Genomic DNA, 12,680 nt, shown 5'->3' with positions numbered 1-12,680 from the left:
GAACCGGGTGAGGCGGGGCTGGCGGCGAGCGCGGCGCACGGAGCCCGCACACCGGGCAGGGCCGGGCCGGGCCTCACGGGCCTGCGCTCGGGGGGCGTTCGCCGGTGCCCTGCCTCGGTCGGGGCCGGTTCTGCGGGTTCCCGCAGGGCGGGGGGGCAGCTCCTGCGCGGATCTCTGACCGGGGCCGTTCCGGTGCGGTTCCTGCCCGGTGTCCCCGGGCTGTGCTCGGTCCCGGGGAAGGCGGCTGGTTTGCAGCGGTAGAGCAGAATGTCCTCGCTGTGTCTGTGAGAGCAGAGCCGGCTCTGTGCTCTCGGGTGATAGCATTGTCCTCTCCTCTGAAATCCTGCCTAACCTTAGAGGCCTCACAACTGCTGTCCCGAGTACCAAAAGCTGTCCCGAGTACCAAATGCTGTCCCGAGTATTTTCCTTTCGGTCAGCGCTTTCAGAGGTGGTATCTCAGGCTGACAGCCAAACAAACACGCCTTCCTAGCCCGTTTTCTTTCTCCGGTTGGCTTTTTCCCCTTCCCCGTTTCTGTGTTGTGGGTGTGTTTGGTCAACACTGCAGCAGCACCAAGGCACTGTGGGTGTGGAGTGTCCCTCCACTCTGCTCCTGTTCATTTTAATGTGGTTTAACCATTTAACACATTCATTTTAGTGTGTGTGAATTCCGTTTTTTTCCCACTTGGATTGCACGGGTGTGTTGCTCTGAATGGTTTTGTGTCACTGTGATATTTTCTGAAAAATCACTTCGCCAGGATTTCTTCTCCTGGGAAGATGAGAAGCCTCAGAGAGAATTGTAAATAATAATTATCTGATTGCTTCTCCTGTGTTTGCTGCTTTGAAATGTAGTCTGGAGATTGTCTGATTAGTTTTTTGTGAATTGTTTTTACGTAATGACCAATCACCATCAGCTGTGAAGAGTCAGTCATGAATTTTATTATTCATTCTTGTTAAGCCTTCTGTCTTTATCCTTTCTTTTTCTTTAGTATAGTTTTAGTGTAGTATTCTTTAATATCATAAAATAATAAATCAACCTTCTAAGAACACAGGTTCTCATCTCTCACCTCATCCTGAAGACCTCACAAACAGCACAGTTTTGTGTCCCTGCTGTGTTTGAATTCAGACTCAGCCTGAGCACAGGGCAGTGTCTATCAGAGAGCTGCAGGTGTGTAACTCTGTGTGTTTCAGGCTCTGAGCACAGCACAGGTGACCCCTGAGTGGAGGTGGATGTCCAAGTGTGTTCCTGACACCCTCACTTGCTTTTCCTGCAGATTGACAGGCAGCAGTTTGAGGAGACAGTCCGGACACTGAACAACCTCTATGCAGAAGCTGAAAAACTTGGGGGCCAATCTTACCTTGAGGGTTGTCTCGCCTGCCTGACTGCCTACACCATCTTCCTGTGCATGGAGACACACTATGAAAAGGTAGGAGCTTGTTTCCCCTTCCATCCTTGGTTCTTGGTGGGTTTCCTGTGAGTTACAGTGTTTTGGTGCAGATTCTGTGCAGATGTACCTCAGACATGCTGGTACTGCTCACTTTGGGTCCCGTGGGGGTCACTGTGGAGCCATCAGAGCAGTTGTGTGTTAGTTCTCACCTTGCCACAGCTGTGACTTCTGTGCTGGTTCTAAAGAAAATTGCTAAGTTTATTCAGGAAAATAGAATAGAATAAATATAATATGTATTAATGTACCTCAGACATGCTGGTACTGCTTAGTTTGGGTCCCATGGGGGTCACTGTGGAGCCATCAGAGCAGTTGTGTGTTCGTTCTCACCTTGGCCTAGCTGTGCCTTTTGGGCTGTTTCATTACCAGGTTCTAAAGAAAATTGCTAAGTTTATTCAGGAAGATATCATATAAATATGGTATAAATATCATATAATTATAATGTAATACCAGGTTCTAAGGAAAATTGCTAAGTTTATTCAGGAAGATATCATATAAATATGGTATAAATATCATATAATTATAATGTAATACCAGGTTCTAAGGAAAATTGCTAAGTTTATTCAGGAAGATATCATATAAATATGGTATAAATATCATATAATTATAATGTAATACCAGGTTCTAAGGAAAATTGCTAAGTTTATTCAGGAAGATATCATATAAATATGGTATAAATATCATATAATTATAATGTAATACCAGGTTCTAAGGAAAATTGCTAAGTTTATTCAGGAAGATATCATATAAATATGGTATAAATATCATATAATTATAATGTAATACCAGGTTCTAAGGAAAATTGCTAAGTTTATTCAGGAAGATATCATATAATATTAATATTATATTATATTAATATAATGTTATATAAATATAATACCAGGTTCTAAAGAAAATTGCTAAGTTTATTCAGGAAGTTTTAATATACCATAATATAATATAAGCATTCTATAATATAATATAAGCATTCTATAATATAATATAAGCATTCTATAATATAATATAAGCATTCTATAACATTCTATAATAGAATAGAATAGAATAGAATATAGACATTCTATAATATAATGTCATGTAATGTATTAGTGTACCTCAGACATGCTGGTACTGCTCAGTTTGGATCCCATGGGGGTCACCCTGAGTCCTGCACTGTGGAGCCACCAGACCAGTTGTGTTTTAGTTCTCACATTGCCACAGCTGTGACTTCTGTGCTGTTTCATTCCCAGGTTCTAAAGAAAATTGCTAAGTTCATTCAGGAACAGAATGAGAAGATCTACGCTCCTCAGGGCCTTCTGCTGACAGACCCCATTGAGAGAGGATTAAGAGTTGTATCCTTCTGTGCCTTCTGATGCTGTCTCCTGGTTTGTCTCAGTGAGGCACCTCTGCTCATGCTTGATCTGGGATTGCTCTTGTTGCTCTTTGTGGTGTCCTGGTCCCCAGTCAGGTTTTGGTGTGTTAAGGTTTGGTACATGGAGAGCCCATGAAGATGTGGAACCCAACCTTTGTGACTTGAGATCCTTCCTCTATTCCAGTAACCTCCAGAAATGCTGTTTTTCTGACTGTGTTGGTAGGACAGAAATTGATGTTGTGAAAACAAGACCTGGCTGTTAGTTAATGTGCAACCCTCAGCTCAGGTTCTGCTGGAGATTTTGACATACAAACATCACTGCAAGCCCAGCACTTGCTCTTGCTTCCAGTGTGGCTTGTTTCAACCCTTTTTCTTCAGCTGTTGAATCACACTTCCCCCTCTGGGGCAAGAACTTGCCCCACTTCTCATTGCCACCCCTCACCACCAGGTACAGCATCCACCTGTGCTCAAATTCTACTGCAGTATCCTCACAGCTAAGGTCTCCTGTAAGTGCTTTTCTGAATAAAAACTTGTTAAGAGAAATGCCTGCAAGGCAAGGCAAGTCCTGCCTAGAAAGGTTTGTGTAGGGGAGATTTTGGTTTGACTTAGGAGGAGTTTCTAACCATATGAAACTTCTTTTCTAGCTGATAGCTCACCAGTGGACTTGTACCTGACATTTTATGTGGTTATTGCCTGAAGTTGTAAAGACCTCTCATAGCAAATGGGGAAGTGTAATGAGTAACACATCTTTATTTGAAAATACTGAAACCACAGCAACTTGGAGCCCAATGCCTGCCTTTAAACAGCTAAGATATCAAAAGTGTCATCATCTTAATATTTTTCTGCCTTTTTCTGGGTATGTTTTCATAGTCTCTTTATAGTGTATTTTCCCTAACAGCTTTTCTGTGCAGATTGAAATTACCATTTATGAAGACAGAGGTTTGACCAGTGGAAGATAAAACTGTGGAGTCTCAGGTACGTGTTACACTTATCTCAGATCAATCTCGACATCTTTCTGTGCTCAGAGGGTTGGCTGCTGTCATGCTGAGAGTTTATCACATCCTTGTGCATAATCAAAGACTGTTCACATAAATCCTGTGTGGAGCAACTCTTCTTGAAAGTAAAAATATCAGTACTGAGCAGGATGTTGCTTAATCTAGGAGAAATTTGAGTCTTGATTGTGTAAATTTGCTAACTTGTGCTATATCATGTCCAAAATTCTTCTCAGGTCAGTAAAATGGGCTCTGTCTCTGGGTGTACTCTAGCATACAGAGACTTTTTGTTACAGTTTTTCAGTTGGCTGCTGTTCTGGTTATCATGCTGATGTCTTTACTTGTGATGTTTTCAGGTAAAAGGGCCCAGCAGCTTTGAAAAGCTCTGCTGAGAGACTCTCAGCTCTCTTGATGCTGCTCTCACAAAGTGAGGGGTGTTTGCAGGACTGGGGCTTGTGGTATTTTTTGGGGTCCCCCATCCAAGGGAGGAATGATGAATTTGACTTCATGTTTTTAGAAGGTTAATGTATTATTCTATGATTTATATTATATAAAAGAATACTATGCTAAAGAATAGAGAAAGGATACTTATAGAAGGCTAAAAGATAATAATTAAAAACTCATTACTCCTTCCAAAGTCCTGACACTGATTGGTCATTAAGTAAAAACAATTCACATGAAACCAATGGAACAATCACAATGTCCAAACACATTCCAAAGCAGCAAAACACAGGAGAAGTAAATCAGATAATTATTGTTTTCATTTTTTCCTCTGAGGCTTCTCAGCCTACCAGGAGCAAAGTCCTGGGCAAAGAGATTTTTCAGAAAATAGAACAATAACAGAGGTTCATGCTAATTGTATCCAATATAGAGCAAAATTACTGTCAGCTTTTGGAAAGGTGACATTGGGACTGGCTCCCTTGTGTTAGGTGCTCTGCAGGTCCTGGGATGGGAGAGTTAAATCCAGATTGTTGGCAGTATGTGCAGAAAAGAGTGGGAAGTACTTATGCCTGTTATGTGAAAAGAAGCAAATAGTAAAAGGTCTTTATTTTTTGTTTGGATAAATAGAATTAAGAGTTCTGAGTGCTGCTCATGGTAACTTGCTCCTCTTGCCACACTCTCTGTTGAAAGGTTTGTGTAGGGGAGCTTTTGGTTTGACTTAGGAGGAGTTTCTAACCATGTGAAACTTCTTTCCTAGATGATAGCTCACCGGTGGACTCGCTGTACCAAGGTTCCCCTACCTCCTACTTTAGAGCATCATTCCTTTCTCTGCTGCCAGATCCACAGTGCCATCTACTACAAGGACTAACTTCCTCAAACTGCTCCCCAGGGGGTGACCTAGCTGGTCAGCATCCACTTTGCAGTAGATTTGGAAGCAAGAGGATCACTTTTTAGTTTTTGTTTGGTTTGGGGTTGGTTGTTTGTTTTTTTTTTTTTCCTCAAGAAAAGGCAGAAGTGGTAAAGCTGTGTTCTCTCCTGAAAGAAATGGGGCTCTGAGCCCAAGAGAGGTTTAGTTTTAGTCCTGTAAGTGCAGTGCTGTTCGTCCCTGGTTCTTAAACCCTTCTGTGTGTCAGTTGGGCTTTGGAAAGCTCCAGCTCCAAGTTGGGAATTTCCCTCCAGTTCAGTGTAAGGGTGCAGAGATACACAGAGCCTCTTCCCAGTGAGGAGTGACTCAAGGCAGCGTCTCTTGTGCTGATCCTTGTGGAAAACCAAAAGGGAAAAGTGTTCCTTGAGTGAAGGTCTTGGTTATCCCTGGGGAGAGGGGGCTGTAGCCAGACTTTAGCCCTGCTGGTTTTTCTGCCCCTGTGTCTGTGCTGTTGTTGGCCAGGTCAGCCATGAAACAGTGAGCACAGTAAAGTGGATGCTGAGCCAATAAAAATAATGATTCCCACCCTTCTCTGATTAATATGTGAAGTGTAAAACTGTTTCTTTATGGATTTCTTATATATAATTTATAGGAAAACATTGATTTGACAAACTGTAAGATACTGTGTAAGATGGATTTCTTAATTCTGTTTCTGGCACACATTGAGGAGTTGAGCTGTGCATTCCTCAGCGTCCCCGTGCATTGCTCAGCAGAACCTGCACGAGTGCAGCTCCCCACAATCCAAGCTGGCTGAATCCCTTCTCTTCCATCCTTTTCCCGTGTCAGAGCCCAGGTGTTCTGGTGTAGGGGCCGAGTGTCAGTGTCCAGGTGTGGAAGGAACTCAGGAGTTCCGAGGAGATGCTTTGCAGGGTTGGTTGGTGGTGGGGCTGCAGGTGCTAATACTGGATATGGAACTCCAGGCTCATTCCTCAGCCACTGGGGGGTGGGTTGAGATTTGATTAATATTTTCATTGTATAAATTTGTTTTTTTTCTAAACTGTAACAGTGTTTGCCTTTCACAGCTGTTGCAATATTGGCAGAAGTACTGATGGATCAGTAAACCTTTTCTTAAACTGTGTGCAGGTGTGTTCTGGCAGCGCCGTGCTGCGGGGCTGGGGGTGACTCTGGAGTGCTGGGCTGGGGACTGTGTCCGTATGTCCGGGCTGTGTCCCTGTGTCCGGGCTGGCCTGGGGGCAGTGTCCCTGTGTCTGGGCTGTGTCCCTGTGCCTGAACTGGGGGCTGTGTCCAGGCTGTGTCCTATGCCTGGGCTGTGTCCCCGTGTCCATGTGTCCCTGTGCCTGAACTGGGGGCTGTGTCCGTGTGTCCTTGTGTCTGGGCTGGGGGCAGTGTCCCTGTGTCTGGGGGCAGTGTCCCTGTACCTGGGGGCTGTGTCCCTGTGTTCAGGCTGGGGATTGTGTCCCTGTGCCCGGGCTGGGCTGTGTCCCCGTGTCCATGTGTCCCTGTGCCTGGCACTGGGGGCTTTGTCTGTGTGTCCTTGTGTCTGGGCTGGGGGCAGTGTCCCTGTGTTTGGGCTGTGTCCCTGTGCCTGGCACTGCGGGCCGTGTCCCTGTACCTGGGGGCAGTGTCCCTGTGCCTGGGCTGTGTCCCTGTGTTCAGCCTGGGGATTGTGTCCCTGTGCCCGGGCTGGGGGCTGTGTCCCTGGCTCTGGCTCCATCAGGGCCAGTGGCCACCTCGTGCCTGGCTGGGGGCTGTGCCAGGCTCTGTGACTGTGGCTGCAGCAGGGCCAGTGGCCACCTGGCACTGGGGGCTGTGTCCCTCTGTCCGGGCTGCAGTCTGCGTCCCTGTGCTCCGGCTCTCTCATGACCAGCGCCCACCTGGTGCCTGGCGCTGGGGCCGGGAGGTGTCAAACCTGCTGAGCCCTGATTGGCTGAAACAGCTGCAGCTTCCCTGCGCCTCCTCATTGGCCCAGAAGTTGCAACTGGACGCCGCTCCCTGATTGGTGGAGGCGGCTGCAGCCCGAGCCACCTGACTCCAAAAGAGCTGCATGCGCCTGCTGATTGGCCAGCTTCCTGCATCCGCCTTCTGATTGGCCAGCTCAACCCGCTTTCTGATTGGCTGAAAAAGCTTGCGGCCAGGAGCCGCACCGTGATTGGCCGAGAAAGTTGCATTTCAATCCGCCTCCTGGTTGGCCCTGCAGCTTCAATCTGCGTTCTGATTGGCTAAAAAAGATAGCTTTTTCCCAATTTGCATTCTGATTGGCTGAATAAGATGGCTTTCTTCAATCCGCCTCCTGATTGGTCGGAGGGAGGAGCGGCGTCCCCAGTCCGTTTTCCGATTGGCCAAGCGGCCGCAGCGCTGTTCCCCATTCATATTCCCGGGCTGCTGCGCATGCGCAGTGGTGCGGCCGGCCGGGTCATGGCGGGAGCGATGGCGGCCGCGGCCGGCGGGGACTCGGACGGCGAGAGCGAGGAGCTGGTGCTGACCCCGGCGCAGCTGATCCACAGCCTGGAGCAGGTACCACGGGCTGCGCTGCTTGGGCTGTGGAGCTGACGATTTCCTCGCTTTCACTCACAGCGTGCCTTCTTTCAGGCCTGGCTGAATGAGAAATTTGCTCCGGAGCTGCTGGAGAGTAAACCTGAAATCATCGAGTGCGTTGTGGAGCAGCTGGACCATATGGTAGGTGTGAAAAATGCGTATTTTATGGTTGGCTTTTCGCAAATATTAAAATGAATGTTATATTTATTGTGTTGGAAAGTAGTGCTGTATTAATTTTCTTAAGCAGTGTGTTAAATATAGTTTTGGGTTGTAACAAAATGTTAAAATAGAAGCTGTGCTATGTAGGATACTTTTTTTAAAGAAAGGACTTGCTCTGAGATAGCAGCCACAGGACACCTGAATCTTTCAGAGAAAGAGAATTTATTGCTCCATTATCAGGAGAAACGAACTTCTTCCCACCTCACTCGGGCAGGATGACACCGTTGGGATTCAGAGGAAGAAGCTGACGCTGACCAGACAGAATCCTGTGTTTGAATGGAATTTATGCATCATGTATGAGCTGTATGAATATGCAACAGGTTGTTGTTTTTAAGGGTTAATCCTCTGTTAACGTGGGTCCTTTTTCAGGCTTATTTTGCCCAGAACGAGTACCTAGATGTCCCTAACTCTTTGTTTCTATTGTCTCATATTGTCCTAATTCAATTTGTCCAAGTTATTATTACTCTAATTGCATTATTATTTTTATAACCATTTTATCATTATTGAACTTCTAAAAATTTTAAAAGCAGCTGGTTGGTGTTTTTCACAGGAGGTGCTCCTGGCTTGGGTGTGGTGTGGGCAGGCCCTGCTCGCCTGGGGCTCTTTGGGGGTGCTGGGCTTGTTTGCTCCCCTGTCTCTGAGACAAAACTTCTCTGAGTTTCTTCTTTGAGCTTGCCTTGGAAAGGGGCTCAAGTACACAAAGTACACTTTGATGTCCCAAATTACACTGCTAAAGGAGCCAGCGTGCTTTGGGTCATCCAAAGCAGCCTTAGTCTGGTTTTGTGGGTTTTATATACAAAACTTGTCTTGCTCTGTTACTTCTTTGATGTTTCAGCCGTTTAATTTTAATTTCTTGTTGATTTTTCTTGCAGGAAGCCAACCTGAAACGGGCCAAGAAAGGAGACCTGAAGGTCAGTGTTCATCACATGGAGATTGAGAGGATCCGTTTTGTGCTCAGCAGCTACTTGAGGTGTCGGCTGGTGAAGGTAACACTTACTGTGCTGCCCAGAGGGTGGAAAAGGCTCATTTCAGGGGGGATTTTTACCTTTACACAGGGCTTCCTGCCTCAGCACAGCATTTCATTAAAGCATGTTCTCTGAAATGTAACTCAGATTAATTTCTTGGACTCGCTTTGGTGTTGTAATGCAGGAAGATCACAGCAGTGTTGATGATCATATTGTGAGTGTTGCTGGCTTCATCTGAGCCTGGGGTGGCACAGCTGAGTGTGTCCCACTCCTGTCCCTGTGTCCTGCTGGTTGTGGGGCTTGGTGGTGTCACAGTTACTTCAGGAGCAGGGATTTGGGCAGGCCTGCAGCTGCTGCTGCAGCTCATAGGGAATCCAGTGGAGAGTGGGGATTTAAACACCAAATTCATGGGTGAGATCTGTGTCATTCTTTTGGGTTGTGTTCCAATATTAGATAGAGAAGTTTTTCCCCCACATCCTGGAGAAGGAGAAGTCTCGAGCTGAAGGGGAGCCCTCCATTTTATCACCAGAGGAGTTTGCTTTTGCTAAAGAGTGAGTAGGTTTTCAGTGTATCTTCCTCCCCTTTTGTAGATTATAGAAACTTACCTGTGTGTTTTTGCTGAAGTTCTTGAGATTGTGAGCAACAGGTTTGAAGTAACAATCAGTGTGTCTTACCAGGAGGTTTCCTTGTGGGCAAGAAAGGAGCTGAAAATAACTCTGGTGACTTTGAGTCTGCTACCAGGGTAGGCCAAGGACGTGTCTTTGGCTGTGCCCATGGGATGAGGAGCTGTCTCTTACTCTTGTTTTGAGCAATACTCTCCCTGCAGATTTGTATTTGATTAACCAACTCAGTACTTCAATGGTTTCTTTCAGGTATATGGCAAACACAGAGACTTACCTGAAAAATGTGGCCCTGAAACACATGCCACCTAACCTGCAGAAAGTGTCTCTCCTGAAGTCAGGTGAGTCTGTCCAGACTCCTGGGTAATCTCAAATTTGTAGAAGCAGGTGGAAGTGTGGGGAAAGCTCCAGGGAGCCCCAAATTTATGGTTTAGTCCTTCACTTGCTGCTCAGTTGAGCACAGATGATGTGATAGTATCAATGTAACATGGTTCCATGCTGCTGCTGCTGTCAAGTCCTGTCTTGCACTGAGGCTGAGCACACATGTGGTTACAAGGCTCTGGTGTTCCCTTTGGTTACCTGTCAGTTTGTTACGTGTCAGAGCCCTCAGTGCTCTGCAGAGGAATGTAAGTGAGGGCTGAGCTTGTGCTCTCCATGTTTTGTCTGCAGTCCCAAAGCCCAACCTGGACTCCTTTGTGTTTCTGAGGGTGCTGGAGCGGCAGGAGAACATCCTGGTGGAGCCAGAGACAGATGAGCAGAGGTAGGTGGGCATTTCTGCGTGGTGCACAGGTGGTCCCTGTGTCAGTGTCACTGTGGGCTGCAGCTCACATCCCCCCTGTCTCTGCAGGGAATACACCATCGACCTGGAGGAGGGCTCGCAGCACCTGATCCGCTACAGAACCGTGGCGCCTCTGGTGGCCTCGGGAGCTGTGCAGCTCATCTGAGGGGACAGGTAAGCACCTGGTGGGAGGAGAAGCTACAGCACCATCTCCCTGCCCACCCCACCACAGTGGGGTCCCCATGGGGCTGCCTGGGGGCTGGGTTCCCTCCCAGGGCCTGGTCCATGGCAGGCAGAGCACGGTGGCACTGGAGGTGAGTACCACAGTGTTGTACTGTGACCGTGTGCACAGGGGTTCTTGGATGAGGGAAGAGACGAGGATCTGACTCCATGTTTCAGAAGGCTTGATTTATTATTTTATGATATATATTACATTAAAACTATACTAAGAGAATAGAAGAAAGGATTTCATCAGAAGGCTAGCTAAGAATAGAAAAAGAAAGAATGATAACAAAGGCTCTGTCTTGGACTCTCTGTCCGAGCCAGCCGGACTGTGATTGGCCATTAATTAGAAACAACCACATGAGACCAATCACAGATGCACCTGTTGCATTCCACAGCAGCAGATAACCATTGTTTGCATTTTGTTCCTGAGGCCTCTCAGCTTCTCAGGAGGAAAAATCCTAAGGAAAGGATTTTTCATAAAAGATGTCTGCGACATTGTACCACAGAGGCATTCACTACCCCCACAGCTCATCAAGCTCCTGATTGCCTGTGACATGCCCAGCAGACAATCCTTCCTCTGGCTTTCCTGGGTGAGGGCAGGCTGTGTCACAGGGCAGTGTCTGCAAAGCTGCAGTGTATAGCTGCTGCAATGCCTTGTTTAGTGGCATCACTAAAATGGAACAGCTGTGGTCATGGACTCAGGAGAAAGCAGTTTCTGCTGTGTGTCACCTGAATGCCCTCCCTGCAGAGGGTGAGGGGCTCTGGTACACCTTCATGTTGCATTTGTGAGAGTAGACTCCCTTGTGCAGAAGCCACTGCTAAGGGAAGTTCACAGAGTTCATTTTTGCTGGCCACACAAAGCAAAATCTCCTCTGGCAGTGCTGCCCCATGCAGGAGAAGCCCCAGGGTGTTGTGTGGTACCTCAGCTCAGAACCTGTGGGCAGACAAGGGCTCATCAGGGCAGGGTTTCTCTTCCCTGCATGAGGAGTGTCTGGGGAGCATCTTCCTCTGCAAGGCTGGGGGTGACACAGGGCATCTTGTAGTGTGAGTGGCTTTGCATGTGTGGTTTATAGTCTTCCTAATTAATCCATTTAGGTAAAGAAGATTCTTTCAAGTATAGACATTAAGAGGGGGCTGGGTTTAATCCTTAGGAATCAGTAGCATGTTCCTCTGGACAGCCCTCCAGGAAGGGCTTGTGAATTGTCTATTTACAGCCAGACAACTTCACAGAGGTGACTGAAGCTTCCAGACAAAATCCTTGTTAATCTGCTGCTGTGGAAGCGTGCTCCTCAGGATCTGCCTGAGCAGTGTGCAGGTCTGCAGCCTTTCTCCTTGGCCCTGTTCAGTTTGACTGAATGCTTGTCCTGACAGCTTGTGCTTGTCACATGGCTGCAGCAGTGTGAGGGGCATCTGTCCTCTCCTAGGGGCTGAACTTTAACTGACCTGATGGTTTCCAGAGTGCCTGTGGTGTAGCTCATCTCTGCAGCTTGCAGCTGGCACATGGCTGTGTCTTCATGGCTAGGCAGAGAGTGGAGATGGCTGAGATCAGTCAGGCTCCAGGTGAGAGTCACTTGTGGCACACCTGAAAATGCCACCTGCTTTTGTGTCCTTCCATGACTAAATACAGGGACATCTGTGTAGCTGCTCACACTGCACCTCTGCTCTATGAATGTGCACAACTTTATTGAGAAAATGATGGTTTTGGCTTGTCCTTTAAATAGAGGAAAAGACACAGCAAAGCATCCACCTTAATCTGTGCTGCTGGGAGAGAATGAATAGAGTAGGGGCAGCTTTTGCAGTGCCCGTGGGCTCTGCTGTTGATGTCAAATACATTCCTTATTCTCTGCTCTCCCCTGGCTGGAAATAGCTTGGGTTTACTCAGTGGTTAGCTCTTAACACAAAGTAGGGGGATGGTGGAACAGGTCGCAGGGAGGGCACTGATGCTGAGCTGCAATTTCCCTGCCTGAGCCAGAACTGCTCTCCTGGAGGCAAGAGAAAGGTGGGACAACTTTCATTGCTAGGAAGACTCATGTTTGTGGCGGCTACCCCAGGTGGCTGAAGCTGGGGAGTTTGCACTAAGATGATGTGTTAAAAGCATGTTTTTGCATCATATTTTGCTGGGCACTGGGTTCAAGCTCACTTTGGCCATTCTTGCATTTTGCTGCAGACATGGTGGTGATGGAGAGAGAGCCATGTAGAAATACTGGTAGGTCGGTCAGCTGTGTCATG

At 47.2% G+C, this 12,680-nt stretch overlaps 3 protein-coding genes across 3 annotated transcripts in view; 2 read left to right on the top strand and 1 right to left on the bottom strand.

Annotated features, from left to right (window-relative positions):
* SFRP1 (secreted frizzled related protein 1) overlaps nucleotides 1-1,069 on the bottom strand; it is a 24,675-nt gene extending 23,606 nt beyond the window's left edge. The window contains exon 1 of the mRNA XM_031063831.1: nucleotides 1,065-1,069. Within this exon, the coding sequence (XP_030919691.1) occupies nucleotides 1,065-1,069 (5 nt within the window). The remainder of the gene's footprint in view (nucleotides 1-1,064) is intronic.
* Nucleotides 1,070-1,253: 184 nt separating this feature from the next.
* On the top strand, nucleotides 1,254-6,226 carry GOLGA7 (golgin A7; the record flags this gene model as incomplete). The annotated part of the gene is made up of 4 exons (XM_031063830.1): nucleotides 1,254-1,424; nucleotides 2,669-2,770; nucleotides 3,702-3,765; nucleotides 4,981-6,226. Coding segments are annotated over 3 exons (321 nt in total), but the record flags the coding sequence as incomplete, so codon positions are not given.
* A 1,271-nt stretch (nucleotides 6,227-7,497) lies between these two features.
* The window catches only part of GINS4 (GINS complex subunit 4), a 6,106-nt gene continuing 923 nt past the window's right edge, over nucleotides 7,498-12,680 (top strand). Inside the window, exons 1-7 of the mRNA XM_005429237.3 lie at nucleotides 7,498-7,623; nucleotides 7,699-7,785; nucleotides 8,736-8,849; nucleotides 9,282-9,379; nucleotides 9,701-9,789; nucleotides 10,118-10,208; nucleotides 10,296-10,400. Of these exons, the coding sequence (XP_005429294.2) occupies nucleotides 7,498-7,623; nucleotides 7,699-7,785; nucleotides 8,736-8,849; nucleotides 9,282-9,379; nucleotides 9,701-9,789; nucleotides 10,118-10,208; nucleotides 10,296-10,392 (702 nt within the window). The 3' untranslated portion in view covers nucleotides 10,393-10,400. The remainder of the gene's footprint in view (nucleotides 7,624-7,698; nucleotides 7,786-8,735; nucleotides 8,850-9,281; nucleotides 9,380-9,700; nucleotides 9,790-10,117; nucleotides 10,209-10,295; nucleotides 10,401-12,680) is intronic.

Source organism: Geospiza fortis, unplaced genomic scaffold, assembly GCF_000277835.1.
Source record: "Geospiza fortis unplaced genomic scaffold, GeoFor_1.0 scaffold417, whole genome shotgun sequence".
Classification (NCBI taxonomy): Eukaryota; Metazoa; Chordata; class Aves; order Passeriformes; family Thraupidae; genus Geospiza; species Geospiza fortis.
The sequence above is the reverse complement of the archived record's forward strand: the minus strand, read 5'-3'. Positions and strand labels throughout refer to the sequence as shown.